Source organism: Tetrao urogallus (genome assembly GCF_951394365.1).
Source record: "Tetrao urogallus genome assembly, chromosome: 1".
NCBI classification, from domain to species: domain Eukaryota; kingdom Metazoa; phylum Chordata; class Aves; order Galliformes; family Phasianidae; genus Tetrao; species Tetrao urogallus.
In genome coordinates, this window is record NC_136813.1 from 105,434,080 (window position 1) to 105,452,756 (window position 18,677).

At 38.7% G+C, this 18,677-nt stretch overlaps 1 protein-coding gene across 1 annotated transcript in view; it reads right to left on the bottom strand.

Moving 5' to 3' along the window:
• Positions 1-2,674: 2,674 nt before the first annotated feature.
• The window catches only part of EPHA3 (EPH receptor A3), a gene marked incomplete at both ends in the record, with an annotated part of 217,237 nt that continues 201,234 nt past the window's right edge, over positions 2,675-18,677 (bottom strand). The window contains 3 exons of the mRNA XM_079549307.1: positions 2,675-2,780; positions 4,488-4,643; positions 17,418-17,611. Coding sequence (XP_079405433.1) covers positions 2,675-2,780; positions 4,488-4,643; positions 17,418-17,611 — 456 coding nt within the window. The remainder of the gene's footprint in view (positions 2,781-4,487; positions 4,644-17,417; positions 17,612-18,677) is intronic.

The window sequence follows — 18,677 nt, forward strand, 5'->3', positions numbered from 1 at the left end:
AAATTCTATGAACCAGCTCTGTGTTTTCAGGAGCGTTTCAAGATCTATTCCCCCCACCTCAGCTCACTCATCCCTAATCTCCAGAATGAAGCTGAAGAAAAACATCAGGAGGAACATGTAAAACACTGCCCCACAAACACATTGTCTGCAAATGGATTTTGGTGAACTTTTAAATTCACCAACAGTGTCTGACAGAGCAATCTCAAATGAACAAAAGAAAGATTCTGGATGAACTAAGCAACTAAAAATATAGCTTTTGTATTTAGCATGCTGTATTTCACAATAGACTGTAGTACATAAGAAGTGTTTTTGCATCATAAGTGCTTCCCTTTCATTTTTTCTTCCACTTTTCAATTTTTATTTTGACTTACTTTAAAACTCCTTAATTTTTTCTTTCAGAAGACATTCTCATCCTGTGAGTGCATTTCAAATGCAATCCTTTACAGCATGTTCATTACCCCTAACTCTCCTTCTATTTATTAATGTGTAATAAACACTGTTGCTCTGCATCTGAAATGTCTTGGACCCAATAAAAACAATTTGGAAACTGATTCAGCCACACAAATCCCAAGAACTGATTATTTTCCCTCATATTTATGCGCCCTGTGCTACAAGGAGCTTCAAAAACCAGACCAACACTGCAAAGAAAGGACAACAAACTTGACTGCACAGCAGAAAGTGGCATGCTATGCACCCAACTGCCTCTTACAGTCTTGGACTGCCAATGACTCACTGTTACTCATTAGAATCAGGTTTAAGTTTAAAAACGGCAAGTTGGAAATCCAAGGGGGCACGAAGAAACTGGCCTGTATGCAGCACTAGAAATGCCTCACACAGCAACTTAAACCCCTCATTTTCAGAGGAAAGAGCTATGTCTGTTCAGGACTAGGATTAACATAATCAGGAGCTTAAGAGCTCACTTATGGGAAGATGCTGAAGATGTAGGAAGACTCAAATCCCCTCCTTTACGTTCCTTTTTCTACTGAAAAATGTGAATGGTCTCCTAAAGATAGGCTCCCTTCTGATTTCTTTCAAGGGACCAAGCACTGCTTCTAAAGCAGTACAGCTGGCTTTACCCCAACTCACCTTGCAGAAGGAAGAACCATTCCTAAATGGATGGAGCCTGGTGGTTTTGGTTACACTGGGACATCTACCAAAGCACACCCTTGCAAGTGCTGTGTTTTCTGGTCTCTCACATTGCCACACAACTAATCAGTCCTGTCAAGACTGAGGTGGCTGCAGCCATGTGGAGTGGCAAACACAGGTGCCCATGGAACCTGAATCAAAAAGCAAGGCTCCTGAAGAATGACAGCATCTGGACAGAGGTCTTCTAGATCAGAATTAGGCAAAATGACAAGCCAAACTCCCACTGCAGAAGCTTAAATCATCTTCTTCAACTATCCTTGGCTGCCGACATGGTAGTACAACTCCCAGTTACCAGCACTGGGAGCAGAGCCCATGAGATGGAAGACAGTAATGCGTAATTCCTCAACAAGCTAAAAAAGCACTCTCAGATCATGCAGGATACACTCTTACAATTCCTAGGTAATTCTCCCACCTGAACAGCATCTGAAGACAGCAGACCTTTGTGACATGAAATCAGGCCTTTGGAAAGCAAAGGAAATACATATGGTTGGCCAGGCCAGGTACTGATTTGGAGATCAATGGGCATGCAATTCCAACAGAATTCAAGCCCAGATTTAAATATCACTCACTTGCAAAGGAAAGAAATCTCAGCAAGTCCCAATGCTTTGCCTAGGGTCGGAGCTACAAAAAAGACATTTCTTTCCTTCTGTACTTTGTATATGACGTTGTGAGTATAAAATAATCAAGTAATTAACCCTCACAATTTCTCAGGTTAAACCAATGAAGTATTGATAATATTTGGCACTTGTCAATAATGCAGCCAGGTTAAGGTATTTAAGCATAAATATAAACAATAATGGTAAAAAAAAAAAAACAAAAAACAAAAAGCAAAAAACAAGAAAGGAAATAAATACGTCTTTTAAGAATTAAGACTTTTTTTTTTCTATTTAAATGAACACAATTAGGGAAACTAACACAATGGTGAAAATCTTTTGCCAACTAACCCAGTCACTACAAATTTTATTTCTGTATTCCTTTCTGAAGTTCAAATAGCATGTTACAATGACATTATAGTAAATATGGCCAGACAGATTGCGAGGTATAGTCCTCTATTTTCCTTGCTTTTAAAGAAATAAAATACCTGTTACAGATCTCTTCTGTATAAAAATACTGTAAGTCTTTCTTTCTTCTTGCTTGCTGTATAGATCAAATACACAGCTTTTATGTCCTTGGGTTTTTCATGTTATTCAGTCACTTAATATTCAAATGGCTCTAGGTTTTAGTATCACTGTTTTTTACTCGGAAGGATTTTTTACATTTTTTTTTTCTTTTGAAATTTACTATCTGCATTAACAGTCAGTTAAGAGCACCCACCCTTCAGGATTAACAGATACAAAACAAGTTCGCTCCTATTTTTAAGGCATTTATACTCAGTATTTGAGTGTCTCAGTGGGTTTGAAATTTCAATCGTTATGTTTCCAAAACTGCTGCAAAGAACTCCTTTAAACTGTGCCATTTATCAGCCATCGCTTTTGCTCTTTGATGCGACTTTTCTTTTTTCTGTCCTCAGCAACATCATTTTGGTACCTTACACAGGAACAGGGCTGTTCTTCGTATGAGTTTCTAGAGTTTTGATACTGCTAACGATCTTCTTTTGAGGCCCCACAACTGTAACACCAATTTTCTTCATGTCACTGGAAAAAAGAGAATATAAACTAGGTGAGTCAGCATCCTGCCTCTCTGCTTCCTAGAGCTGACGTGAGCAGAGACCAATCAACTCGCTCATCTTATACTGATGCACTGGATGAGCCTCCAGGTACAGAAATGCTGTTGAAACACAAATCCTGGTATGAATAATACTGAGAGCCATTGTTTGAAGACAGCAGGAGGCTGCAAAAAAATGTAAAAGCTCATTTAGCCCTGCTGTGTTTCCATACCTGCAAGAATGGACAATGAAGTAGTGTTTGCCAGTGGTGTACACACAGGGGGCTACTTCTGGGCCAGCTGCAATCTTAAGTCCCTCTACCATCCCCCTATCAACATGATTATTCTTCCTGACCAGTGGACATTTTGACTTTATGTGCCAAGCCTTCTGAACAGTTGTCTCATCCTCAGAATAAGCACCATGTCTAAGCTTCCTGTGTCTACTGCTGTTATCACTCCTTATTTCTTCAGGCAGCTCATTCTCTTTGTTAATTGTGCAATATAGAAACAGTTTAATGCTTGCCAAGGGCTCATTAAACAGTTGTTCACAGGAAACTGGGCATTCCTGGAGGATTTCTGCACTGTCCCCAAAGGGTAATTGTCATAAAAACCCATTATCAGCCTTTTTATAGTTGCAATAATACACTAATTAACGGCATTGATGTGTTTAATTATCAGCCCTGCAGCTGTTGGCTACTTCTTCATAACTGGTCTTGTATCCAGTGAGCCCAATGGGGAGTCAAGATTTTCCTGTACAGTAAGTTCATAACTGTACTTGATCCTTTTCAGGTGCAAAGAGAACACCACCATATTCTTCCTTGTCACACTACATTTTAATGTATGAACTTTCAAGTTTTAAACTTTCAAGTTTATAATGATTAATTGTCAAAATGGAAGGCAAGAGGGAGTTTGCCCTCTAAATAATTATTTATAAAATCACAGAATCATAGAACGGCTGGTTGAAAAGGACCTTAAAGTTCATCTAGTTTCAACCCCCCTGCTATGTGCAGGGTCACCAACCACCGGACCAGGCTGCCCAGAGCCACATCCAGCCTGGCCTTGAATGCCTCCAGGGATGGGGCATCCACAATCTCCTTGGGCAACCTGTTCCAGTGCATCACCACCCTCTGTGTGAAGAATTTCCTCCTAATATCTAACCTAAACCTCCCCTCTCTTAGTTTAAAATCATTACCCCTTGTCCTGTCACTATCAACCCACGCAACCATTATTAGCATATTGGAGAAAAGCAGTTACATAGTACTTGCTCTTTGGCACCTGGGTTGATGGAATATGGGATGGGCGAAAAAGGAAAAGATTGGCACACATGACAGCTGTGGGGAAACCACAGATAAAGGCAGATTACAAACAAGTACAAAACTACTAAAGTGTGACTGAAGGTAACAAATGCTCTTATACCAAACTATGCACAGTGCTGCCATACCTGAAGAAACTGAAATTTCCTCTACATTAGTGAGAAAGAGTTATGAAAAAGGTTTCAGGTTTCCTGCATGTGTATTACAACTACTACAGTAATTTACTTTTTTTTTTTTCTATTAAACATTATATTATTTTAGCTTTAAAAAAAAAAAAATAAATAAATAAAAAATGGAAGCTGAATATTAAAATGCTACCCTTATGCTAAAACATGAACCCCCAGCTCTAACCAGTGATGAAGGGCTGGGATTATTTCAACTTACTCGGTGGAAATCTTGGCTATTGTATCACAGGAACTGTACTCCACACCAGTGAAAATGCCTTTGCACTGTCCTGTTCGAAAACCATTGAGCCAATCACCTGTTGTGCGGAAAGCTGAAATGTCAATGTTACTTTGGTCCAGGAGAAGGTTTGATGGCCTGAAATGAAGAAGAATATGGTGAAAGTTGTGGATCAGACATGAATATGGATTCATTTTGTGTCTAAAGTTATCATTTGCATCACTAGGAGCTCCCAGGCTACATGCAGGTTTTTGCTCATCTGCAGAATTTATCTGCCACTGAGGCCAAATGTATTCACACTGACAGCTTTGACAAACACTATGCAGTCACCTTGCTTAAGAGCTCCAGCTTCTCAAACCCTGATTTTACATCACTGATACATGACAAATTCATAGAGAACAATATTATACTACATTTTAATGTGTTAAAGTATTAGCAAAGACAAGCCTAATTTAGATTATATTTATGTGATTAACCTAGTCACAAAAAATATAGTGGTCACTACAACAATGCACACTAAACATCAAGTTCAGCATTTTGGCAGAAGTTACACATATCAAATGTTCATAGTATTGCAGCCCTCCAAAAACTCCTAGGTGGTGCTAAAAAGGTAGAGGCATATAAAATAAGACATTAGTGGCATACAAATGTCATCAAATCTAAAAATCAGATGTAAGTGAATTGCGAGACAAATGCAACCATATGAGACTTGTATTCTGCAGTTTGCAATTTGAGATCGTGCTCATCTTAAAGCTGAAACTTGCGTAAGAATATCATATAAATAATCTGAAAGTGTGAATTGAATCATCTCCTGCCTTTGAATTAAGGTTGGTGCTTATGAAGGATGCTGAACTGAACTGATTTGCTTCCACATTCATTACTTGGAAAACAACTAAAAAATCAGTCTGAAACAAAATCAAATCAAGGAATCAAACACAAAACTCATCTCCATGTTCCCTTACCCACTTAAGCCATTTTCCGTAAGTATCATGCTACCTAGAAGCTACCGAGATGAAATCATCCTTTTGAAAATAAAATAAAGATGAATATATATGAACATAATTATATTAAGTATGAATATGAATTGTATATGAATATATAATTTTTTCAACAAGGAAGAATTAAGGTAGGTGAATCTGAAAGTTGGATATTGCATATGGTGCAAGAGTTGCTCTTAAATTGATCTAGAATTTTTTTTTTTTTTTTTTTTTCTGTCTGGTAAGAGGAATCCTGTTTTCACAGTTTTGAGAATATACTACTTCTTTGAAGGCATCAAGGTTTAAAATCAGCTAGCTTTCTGAACCGCTTGTTGCAGCCCACAGATAAACAAATGCATTTCCAAGCAGAGGATTTGTCCGCTCTGAAAAAGGCCTTCCAGGAAGGCAGCTGGCATGACACACCCAGCTCTTGTCCTCAGCAATCAATCAGTCTTCACTGACCTGCTCTCTTCCTGGTCATGTAGGAAGCTCCTGAAACACAATTTCTACAAGATACCTCACTAACTCCAATTGCCATTCTCTCCCAGTGCTAATTAGGGCAATAGTGGCTTACTCAACTAGTCAGACGTTATTAATCAACTGTATTTCTACAATTTTTCCTCCAATTAAAAGTATATGCCCATACCGTGCATCTTTTTAGCATGCCTATCATTTTAAGATAAGTACCTTATGGATGTCTGCCTCAGGCCTAAACCTAAGCATGTGTTTGGCTGTGATTTCAGGATGGTGATATTCAGGGGCATAGGAGGCTTACTTAAGAGGTCATCTAAAGCAGTTCTCTTTGCAACTTTACAGCCTATTGGTTCCCTAGTTGTTATTGTTGTTTTTGTTTGTATGTTTGTTTGTTTGTTTTCCTAGAGATTTCAATGAACATCATCTGAAATATAATTTGACAACAACAGCTAAATCCATCTGAAATTACTTCTGTCACTGGAAAAATGAGAGGTGATTAGGCTAACATGATCAGTTGAAGATTGTAATGGCACAGTGTAATGTGTAGGTTACAGTTACTGTTACTAGAGAACTGATCTGGACTTCAAAATACCCTCTTCACTCACCACCCAAGCCATCTTTCAGCACTGGAAGAAAGGCAGAGTTTGTAAAGGGCCCCAGAGAGAACCAAATGTTCGAACACCAATAAATTTAAACTCCCTTACAAAGCCTAGATAATCCAAACAGAACTTTTCAATCCTAAACCATGTTCTTACTAAGTTCCACCAAGATCAGTAGCTCCGGAATAACCTACTCGTGCAGTCGATCTGCCGTGCGTTTGGATCAAGAAATACCACATCAGTAACACCTAGACTTTTACCTTTCACCTTGGATGAATCATGGAACTGTAGAAACACCAAAGTTTGAAAAGACCTCCAAGATCATCCAGCTCAACCACCCATCTGTCACCAATATTTCCTACTAAACCATGTCTCTCAGTACAACATCTAACATTTCTTGAACATCTCCAGGGACAGTGACTCCACCACCTCCTGGGACAGCCCATTCTAGTGCCTGACTCCTCTCTCAGACAAGAAAAAAACAGTGCAGCTTTGCAATACAGCAGTTATTGAAATTGGATACATATAAAACAGCACCTTTATTCTTGACATTACGCCAATCCTTATCAATCAGCTGAATTCTTTCAAGACCAGGAAATGATTTTAATATTTTCTTCCATTCTGGGATGAGAGGACACACCTGAAGAGCTTATCAGAAGCTTGAAAATCTTAACTTGCAAATCACAACTTGTCATTCACTTCCGCAGATTGAGCACCAGTATTCAACAGGTCTCAGGGCAGGGATGCAGCTGCTCAAGCACTATTGTTCGCTTTCTTTTGTCTGGATCCCAGTCAGGACATGCTCTGCTGCCTCTGCAAGGGACTCTGGAGGTGCCACTGACTTCAGATGCAGACCTCATTCCCACTGGGAAGAGACACGGTGACAGAAGACACCAGAAGCCTACTCTGGTTGAAACAGACTGCAGCTTAAGGCCCAGGTGGGAAAATCAAGCCCAAGATATTTTTATCCAGTAGCTGTATAGCCTGAATCTCCTCAACTACTGTTTGTCCCACAAAGAGCCAATATTTTTTATTTATAGTTTTCTGGGTATAGTGTCTGGTATCCCAAGACATTTATTAAGAGTATTTATGAAGTGTACCTAATGATGAAACACGGAGATTTTTTTTCCAGCCTAGTACATCTTTTCAACTTCAATCTATTAAAACAAGGACTGACTCAAGAATCACTAATGAAAAAAAAAAGAAAGAAAAAAAGCATAAACAAGCTGAGATAGAACAGTTCTCCAGGATTAGGAATTAGAGTGGCCTGCAAGAGCTTTTATGTTTATTACTTGGATCAAAGTATCATCAGGACAAAAAATATGACCTAATTTTAATGTAAGTGACCTCAGAATAACCAGCACTGTAAAGTATCATTTTTCTCCTTGTAGGATTCCAAACCAAAATTAGTTACTTTCCTCCTCAGAGAGGACATCTGGATAGTTTATCAATGAACTGGAATTTGTCTCACAGCAAAGAGCCTGTGATGTCTCCTCGCATGCACCAAGGGAAAGCTGGGCTTTCAGAGCATCTGCATGCATTGACGTTTTTTTCCCCCCTGACCCAGCCCCTAGACAGAAGGTCTGAACATGAAATTTATGGCCTGGGTGATGTGCGCCATGAGCTCACACTTTACCAGACAAATTAGATGGGTTGCAATCCGTGCAGCTGTAAACGACGTCCTGCAGGGTTCCACCTGATCTTTTACAGCTTTTCATAAATCAGTACCTACTAGCTTCAGAAGAGAGTCATTAAAAAGAAATCATGGAAATTACATGTTTGCTCAGGGGAAGTGAAATAGAACATTTCCCTCTGTCTTGTTTTTTAATTCCTCCCTCTTTGAAAAAAATAAAAAGAAAAATATCTTTTTATTTTGTTTCTTTGACCAACCATGATACCCCATTGCATTATCTTTCAACAGAACAGGACAGGAAGACTTTTATCCTGTCCATCTTGACTGCGTGCCTGTCTATAGAGCTGTATTTACTGACGTGTGGTACCCTGACAAAAGTCAGTCAGACGTAGGTTAGAGAGACAAATTTAACAGTGAGATGCCAGTTACAAAATGCCCTGCTGCTGAAAGCATTCTCTGGATGTGCCCATTATGTAAACAGCTGGAATTAATCTCTGAGTCATCTGCAGCAGCAAGGAGAGCTATAGTTTGTTATCATTAGCACAGGTTTTTGTCACAACATGAGGAAATGTTTGTTGCATCATGTAACGGTGACAAAGACTGCAGAAAACCACATTAGAAACTCTCCTGATCCAGCACGATCGCCTTGTCTCTGCTCGGCTGTTCACTGGTGAGAAAAGGATGATTGAAAACTTTAGGAACCAAGATAAATACAAATGAAATGACCAATGACTTCTTCTGCACAAAGGGTGGCACTCTGCAAATGCACAGTGGAGATCTGCACACAGGATCTTAGAGTTTCTCTTGCAGTAGCCTATCTCTTCCTCCAAACACCATAACCAACCTATAGTTTTTAAATCTGGACTTCCTCTTCCACAATCAGATTCATTTAAAGTGGGAACTACGTAGAAAACAAAGTAATTTCCGGTGGCAAGCTTTAGTTAATTATAAACTGGTTTTGTAAAGTGAAATTGCTCCCCGGGAGGAAATCAGGCCTGGTTTAAACACAAATGCCATGTGTTTTATAATTATGGTAAGCTGAAATGCAGAATTCTGGTCTAACAAGGACATTTCAATATTTCAGCAACAGCAGCAAAAAAAAAAAGAAAAAAAAAAAAAAGAAAAAAAAAAAAAAAAGAACAACTAGCACACAGAGCAGACTGTAGTTTTATCTTCTACAACAAACAGAATTGTAGGTACGCCAGTGTGACAACAGGAGATTAGAAAACAAATGACATACCAAGGAGAAGTAGAGACCTTGTACTTACTTGGTTGTCCCTGGACCTTAAAGGTAAGAATCCTTGGAGTTCAGCCCTACCACTTCATGCACATTTTTAAAGTACTCTTAGCAAAAATTGCAACTTAGACCCGAAAATAATTTGCTTTACCCAGGGGGCTTCACATCACATTTGCACAGTCTGACAGTAAGCAGGTTGTGACTCTTCTTTGAAGTCAAAGGAGAGATGGAGGAATAAAGAGGAGTAAAACAAATAATCATCGGGGAAAAGAATGCTGATCAGTTAGCCTGCTGGTTTGTAGCAGAATGATGCATCTCTCTACATGTCACACAGGAATTATTTTCTAGCTCCATATTGTCCACTGGCAAAAAAGCTGCCATAGCTTCCTCTAGGATAAGCAGGACATAAAATTTCAGCTTTCCCAGATGTCAGCCCTCCAATCTCTCATGGTCCTTTGTCTGCCCCTCAGAAAAATGGTTTTAAGGAGTTTCCATCTTTTCAGCATCTGGTGAGGGTAATAAATCTGAAGCCTGTATGTATCAGTACTCCCCATTTCACCTTCTCCTCACCAAAATCAGTGAAGACAGTGAAGGCAAAAACACCAGCGTATTACTGAGATATCTTTCTCATAATATAGCCTAAGCTGTGCTTTTAAGCAGGAGAAGTAACATCCCATGGCCATTTCCTGGTATTCATACAGGACCCTTGACAACAACCAGTCATTATTGTTTGGATAGTCTATGGGCTCTTTAGTAGATGGAGAGAAAAATGCCTTAGAGAGCTTTTAAAATGCTTTTCTGGCTCTTTGTATCTACCATTTGCTTTATATGACTTGCCCTTGTATCTCCCATTTGGCTGCAGTGTGAATTTTGACAGACATCCTCTACAGCACTCATCGGGTCAGGCCATGGCTTCATGCAGGTTCCTTTCTCCAGCACTTCCAGTGCAGTACTGCCATTAACACTAACAAGAGCTTCACGCTGTATCAAGCTGAGAACCACAGAGAAAATCCCACAGAAGCACAAATGACAGCAAATACTCAAAACACAGCCCCACACTAATCCATCCACATTTAAATTCTAACTACATAACTCAGTCTACTGCGAAGTCGTGTCTGAGTTTCATCAGTATTGCTGATAGAAGTGTGAAAGTGCAAATAGATGTCTTTCTGTATATGTTAACAGCGAGCCCTCACAATTTTTAATTCTGAAGGAACAGTGGTTCATTTATATCTACCTCAGGCATGATATTAATGACTACTGGAAAAAAAAGTCAGGTGAAAATAGTTTCTCTTTCTCTAGCATGCTAATTCACTGAAGTTCCTGAAAGTGTCTTCAGTTTAATGCCTAATTCCACACACAACTCGAATTGTGATTAGACATCAGCAAGTACTGTTTACTAGAATCTGTTGCATTTCTGTGTGATCTGTGAAGTTTCCCACATCCATAAAGTCTGTGTTTGCTGTTTAACAGTCACTTGAAAGAGAGCTAGCACACTGGGGTTACACTGTTTGGATTCTTTTAGAGCAGACAGCCTCATTTTTAGGTCACAGCTTATATTGCTGCTGTCTTTTGAGTGGAGCTAAAAATTCACGTGTGGGCTGAATGCTGTTGGCCAGACCCTGTTGGTTACACCTGGGCAAGCACAGAGGCTAAACCCTCTCTGAAATGGTCCAAGCAAAACCAGCAGCTCCTTCCTTCAGACTGAACATTCCTAAAGGGAAGAAGCAAGCTGCCAGTATTGCAGCAGGTCAGAGATACATTTCAAGCATTGAAACCATCTGAACAGAATGGCAGAAAAAGGAACTTTTAAACAAAAAGTTCAGCCAATGCAAATTGACTAAATTTTTGTTTTGACCTGCTTGCCGTTCCAACGGAGTTCAATTTTTGCAAAGAACCTGTCAAGACTTTTTTTTTTTTTTAGAGACTTTTCACAGAATCATCAGATTTCAAGTGGAACTGAGCTTTGTGAAAAATAAACTTGAAATTTTTAATGCAAATGATGGATCTGGTTGACTGAGAGCAAACATTACACTTTGTCTCAGCAAGAACACCAACAGCGAGAGCCAATAAAGCCAATCTTGCAATCAACTACTCACAAATAACAAGTAGGCCAAAAACTGTCCAAGGAAATTACTCCAGTTAATAACTGAAGCAAGACCTCAAATTCAAGAAAATCAGGGTAAGGCCGTAAACAACTTGTTAACACATGAAAGTATAGATGAGGAATAATTCGTGCACATTTTCCAACAATTTTGGGTTTTCAACAGGAAGACCAGCTGTCCCTGACCCCTTACATTTCCTGGACTATATTAAAAGAATTTCAACTATGCTTTTTCTGAAAATAGCAAGCTTTCTTGTATTTTTCTTTTTAGCCTGAGATACAACAGTAATAGCAGAACTCATATTTTAAATACAGAACTCCTAATGTGTACCATACATGAAAGCAAACCTGCCTACTAGGCTGAAGTGCAAACAGAAATAGTGCATTTATTGTTGGTTGCTTATTATTACTATTCTTTTTCTAAGCAGTTACAGAGCATTACGGAATACTGAAAAATATAAACTTTGTGTATGGATGAAAACTTCCCCTCATCACAGAATTGAAACCTGGAAATTAAAGTAGGATGTGAAGTCTGTATAATAGTATAGGATATGTAGTAGTATGCTTCTGTGCCCCTGAGCAATGGCTAGTTTCTTCCTGTTCTCAATCAAGGCAACGCAGTTCCACGGCCAAGGCCCTACATGTGTTATAATGTACACATTTCCAGAGCCTCCAATTATATTTTAAAGGCTTTCAAACACAAAGAATAATTTCTAGTTGTGTATTATTATTTTAAAGCAAGAATAACCAACCTTTATGAAGTACCTCTGGATTGAGTTCTGTATTGTGGAAATTTCAAGTTCTACCTATGAAAAAGTTGCACAGTAACACAGATAATGGTCTTCAGTTTGAAATTATAATAAATATAATTTAAACATCTTTTTTACTTTGAGAGTGGTGTGATTTCTTTAAAAGTCTGCTTTCTTATTCATATTTTAGACCTAGCTTTCCACATTATATGTCTATTTTGATATTCTTTAATAAGCTGCAAATTAAAGGCAGACTTCTGCACATATTGTAATATGTAACATTTAATATGGTATCTGGAGCATACTAGTGGATTAATGCATTTGGATTTACAAAATAAAACTTTGCTTCAGAAGACTCCATGCGCAAGAACAAAGATTCAGACTTTGAATCCTTTGAAAGTCTCTGAAACCCGGAGACAGACAGGAAGTTAGTGAGGTTGGCTGATGCCACAAGCAGTGCTTGCGAGGCGGAGAGAGGAGTCTGCAAAGTTCGAGTCAGCTTTACATCCTGTCTCTGCTGATGAAATTAAATAGCTTTACTGAAGCTTGATGGCTCTGCTGAACTATCTTTGTCCTTTTCATTTAAGTAACACCTTTTTCTTCAAAGATCTGGGGCAAATTTGCTGATTAATCCTCTGGTGCAGAAGGTACTTTAAATTTTCTGATAGATAGGAATAGGACCTGAAATAGATGATGTTTTGACATTTTTCAGAATAAAGTGAGGGCCAATTGCTTCTGCAAGCCATCTGATAGCAGCATTTCCAAATTGGAAAACAGTTTCATGAATATATTTCAAATCATACTGCTCGCATTTCAGTGGACAAAATTCGCCAGATTCTAAGTAGTAAGAAATGATAATAATTACTTTCTGTAGTAAATGTTTGAGCTAGATATGAACTCCTCCAAATGCACAAAGCTAAATAAGTCACATGTTTTTAGTGAAAATCTCATGAAAACAACAACAAAAAAATATAAGCTGCTAAACTGTTAGCAGCATCTCACAAAATAATTATATTTTTTAGAAGACCATCAATTCTCCATTTTCTGCACTTAATATGATGCAAACCCTTGCCATTCTTGCTCTTAAATACAGCTATTATAACACTAAAACACACATAAAATGTCTACATAGTGCTTAGTAAATATCCTGATTTCTCAGGGCTTTTCCTCCCAGTGTTTGTAAAATTATTTATTTCCTCCTGTCCTAAATGTACCGAAGCAAATTAATTATATGTTTGCGTGGATTCCTTCCCAGTTTTAAAAGAAAGCACAGATCTGATAGAAATTCAGAATTTCTGAAAATCATTTTCAATTTTTTTTTTTTCCAAATGATTTCATGGCAGGGCCATGGACTAACTTGGTTATTCCTGTTTTATCAGGCTCCTAAAGACTAAGTGACTTCAGCTGTACCTGCATCACAGATGTGAGGGTACTCAGCAACACGTTCACTGTTGCAGCTAGAGGAAGACTGCCACAGTACATGGGCTGTCTTAACCCCGTATTACAACACTTACGCCTAAATGTCACACAGTCTTTCAACAACATAATTCATTTTGGGCACAGAAATTCTTTAAATATATTTCTAATTAAACATCATGTTTTAAATATCTTTTTCAAATGGCTGTGGTGAGGTTCACATACAGTTACACTGCAACCCTTCAGCCATTATAAATATGTAAATATAGGAGAAGTGTTCTTTCTGAAACAAATCAGATAAAATAAGTGAAAAAAATTGAAACAGATAAAGACACCGAAAAGCAGCATATACAAAATATTTTCAGTTGTGTGACTCTTGGGTTAGTATTTTTTTTCCTACACAAATAAATAAAAATGCGATCCCTTATAGATGATAGCCTTATAACTGGTTAGCAGGTGAGTGAAGTGACTCTGTCTCTTTATTCAAGTTGGAAAACATTCCATCTGCTTTGTATCTGCATGAAATGTTCACAAATGTGAAGTAATACACAGTGGACTGAAAAAATAATAAGCTCAAGAAAAAAAAAATAAAACTGATCAAAACTGGAGGAACTATGAACTCACTTCCACCCTAAAGGTATCCAAACAACCTAAAGACTCTGTTATAAAAATGAACATAATGCTTAGAAAACAAGAAAGAACAGCAAGACATAAATCAAATACAAATATCATGCGGTTATGCCTTAGGAAACTGCATGACTTGTGCAACTCTGTGTGCACCACATTCTGCTTCTATGGCTCTTTACAGAGCTGGATAATTCAAGGCAGGCTGAGGGACACAAAACACCGATGTGTCCAGTGCAGGCCTTGTTTAAAAGAACTCAAGGTGGCCACCTAATTAAAAGGACAAGAAAGCAATCAGCCATAGTCTGTACTTTCCAAGGAATAGGAAAGGAATTCTCGAGTGAATTAGAGATAAAACATAACGTGAGGAAAGGTATCATGAAACAGTTGCTACAGTGAGACTACAAAAAGCTTTTGTTGAAGTGAGGTTCACAAGCACGTAGCGAGGTCTGCAAAGAGAAGATCAATAAGGATAAAAACTTCCCCCAAGGTACCAAGAAATTATTAGATGCCATGGAGTGGCTAGAAGGGATAGAAAACTGAAAGGGAACACAGAAGTGAAGGTTTTGACTCCTCCTGTATTCCTATGAGATATTACTATAAAATGTGCCGGGGATACAGCCTTGGAATCAGACACAGAGCTGAGCACATCCTTCAGGTGCAGTCAGTTAAAAGCAGCATACTAGAGGGCAGGGATATCCTGTGCACCTCCAGAAATGTGTTTTCAAATAGGATACAACATCACTGTAACTGCTTTAAGCACCAACTTGAAAATATGCAAGAAGAGACTGGCTTTGCATCTGCAGCAGACATCATCAGGTTAAACAATTTTCCTGACCAAATACATTTTGAACACTTAAGAACATATGTTACGCATAAAGCTCTACCATTCTACCAGTAGCAGCATAGACATGGGTACAAGAGGGACCTCCATAATTTAGATTAATTGCTTACTGCGGGTGTGGAGAGAGGTGCAGTAGGAGTACTACAGACTCAAATAACTATTGAGAGCAGCCATTAGCACTGATGTAATCCCCTGGGAACTAGTTCACCCTGTGTGTCCCCTGCAGCCAGGCCTGTTCCTGCCCAGTTGCTGGCAGTGACATGAGATCGGCATGGATCATAGGCTGCAGACTTAGATGGAAAGATTATGGGTCACATATACCCTGAATGGCACCATGCAGCTTCCCAGAGGCTAGGAGCTTGGGCTGGCCCAGGGCCTGAAGCAGGGTCCCACTATAGCGTCTGTCACCAGCCAGTGAGGTGCTGCAGAGGAGGAGAGGGGCTCAGCTGCTTGGAAAAGCAAGAATGCAGTGCTCCACTGCAGTACTCTGAATGTGGGCTTCAGTAGAGGATATCAGCTTCTACTTGCTCTGAAGTGGAAGCTGGAAATGACAGCTAACACTGTTTTCCACTCTGCTGTGGTTCATCTGCCTCAGTGGGAGGACAATAAAAAGGGAACAGGTATCACTTTCTACAATCAAAACCCCAAACCAAAATATGATAGTTGTGATTCCCTATTTGAAGTATATTTTATACAGATACACTAAAGTGGTATCTTCTAACCTAGCAGACCACTTTAGTGTATTTGTATAAAACAGATGCTTGCATCAACCATTTACCAAATGAGGTTGCAGGATGATTAGAATAAATCTGCTTCATGGAGAAGATAATGCTTTAAAAAGCTTTTTTTTTTTTTTTTTTTTTTTTTTCCCCCTAACCAGTCACCCAGCAGGTAATAGAAATAACCACTCTGGTAAGCGTGCTGATTTAATGTACATTAGATGCTCACCAATTAAATCATGAAATGTAGTTACTGTGCAAGAAGACTTCTCTCAAGTATTTCTAGCAGCAAAGCCCACTAGCAAGTCTTTCTTCTTCCTCCCACCTCTGCTTTCTTGCTGATGCCTTGGGAGTGGCAGCAGACAGTGGCCAGGACAGCCACATGAGCAACATGAGCAACACCAGATACACAAAAAAGAAAGTGAGGTCCATGCAGCTTGCCTAGTGGCCCACAGCACTAGTGCAGCCCTCCTAGCTGCGCTGCCTTATCTGTTTCTTTCTGTGCTTTCCTGCTAGACTGCAGCAGGGAGAAGGGGGCTGTGCCAGAAGCAAAGGTCTGGGAGGAGTGACTTGCCATCTTTATTTGCAAAGCTCACCTCATGGCAGAATGTGTACTCCTGCCCTGAAACAGCTCTTGGAGACCTGGGTGTGAAGAATCAGCATGGATTACCCCCTGACAGTCTGCTTTGTGGATGGAGAATTCTTCATAAGCATTTGTGCTAAAAATAATTTCACATTTCTTCAGATCACTAAAGCAAAAGTATGATGTTCTGCGCATTATATAAACCAATTCACTTAAAGTCTACTAAACCAAAGATTTTATTTCACCACATCCATCTTAGGTGTCAACACACTCTTCACTTTCTCTCAATAATTCTTATTTCATCATAGAGATGCTCCAGAATGTGTTGAATAACCAGTATTATAAATGAATGTTTTTAATGCAATTAGGTAACACTGCATGGGTTGGAAATAATTCCTAGGTAAGGCATATATCAAACAGCGAATGTAAGTGCATCTTTAAGACTGTGAGTCCTGCTGAAAGCAAAAAGGTTATTGATATGATTAAAGTGACTTGTCAGCACAGAGTACACTGTAAGAGTGTATGCTATGTGCTTGGGTCCAATTCTGAAAGATACTTAGGAACATGGCTAGCTGTGACCTATGAAACACTAACCATTTAAAGCAACATCCAAGGTTAGATGAGAAAAAAAGGAATATTACACAATGACCAAATCTTTCATCTCTGTCTCTCTCACAAATCTCTGCTCAGTCCTACTGTGGGTTTCGTAACAATACTATACTAGCTTTGCAAAATTTGAATAATAGTGCATCATTAACAAAAATTGCAGCAATGATAATGTTAAATAGTTCTCCCAAATGAACAGACAGAAAGCTCTCTGTCCTCTTTAAGACTGCAAATATTTGTGGTTAGAAAATGAAGATGTAGGTAAAGAAATGAAACAAATTCTAATTATGGACGAAAAAGAAATCAAAGACATTTAGTCACATGCAATGTAGGATCTAATATGTCACCTTGCTGCGGCATTGGTGATTATTTTCAGACTGCTGGGATTACGGATCAGCTTATCCAGGATGCTGACAATCTGCTCAAACTTGGGTCTGTTGTTTCTGTCTTTCTGCCAGCAGTCCAGCATCAGCTGATACAAGGCAGCTGGGCAGTCCATAGGAGGTGGCAAGCGATACCCTTCATCAACAGCCTTAATTACCTGCACAAGGATAAAAGTTTTTGAGAACTTGAAGGCACTTGCATCAATTTGTTTTTATCAGTTATGTGAACCACATTAACATGGACATTCAATGTTTAAACAGTTGTGTTTATTCACTAATTGTCTTGCAGTGCAATGCTCTTGGTTTATCTGCAAAGTAAACCAGGCAGTAAATTAGGCATGCAGAAAGGGCTGTGGGAGAGTTAAGATACAGTATATGACTTTGAGGAAGGTGAGAGTCTAAAAAGGATCTCCACAACTCACATTCGATTGAACTAGAACCATAAATAAAAGCTATATATTTAGCAAGCTGCCTACTTAAATATGCTAAAATGCAAAAGGTCTTGAATGTCACTTGTCTGACCATCCTAACAAACAGGTGTGTCCCATACTCTCCAGTGGATGCTGCATATGGCAGAAGACCAACCAACCTTGTCACAGGAGACTGCACTGGTAGGTAGAAGGTCGTATTGAGAAATGAGTCTGTAACTGATCTCATAGAGCCAGAAAATACTTTAAAAACTTTCCACAAGGTAACTCAATGCTTCCTCTATGAATCTTTTATCAGTTGTTTAAATTCAAGCTCTTTTATAAGTTATTTAGATTCAAGGCCAATGAAATCAAAACCACCACATGACAGAACAAAATTTAGCCCAATATTAACACTTTCTAATATAAACTTTTCACAATGTATAATGCCTATTGATCAGTCCTACCGTATATAAGTCAAAAAACCAACACATTGTAAGTAGAAAACAATAAAGGAATATTTTGTTATCCTCTCAGTTGTTTTCTTTTCTTTCTTTTTACTGAATCAGTTAGTAAAAAAACATGAAAAATCTGAGTTAGAGCAGGGATAATAAAAAAGTCCATAATTAAAGCAGCCAATACAAAGATATAGGTTAATATTTCTGTTTCTCATTTTAGTGTGAACAGTTATTACAGAAAGGCATCCCACTAGTATATCAGCCTATGTAACACAATTAATTAAACTTCACCAACAATTGAAGTCTTCATGACTAATTAAAAGATATACATAGCTTGCTGCAGACTTGTATTCCACAGG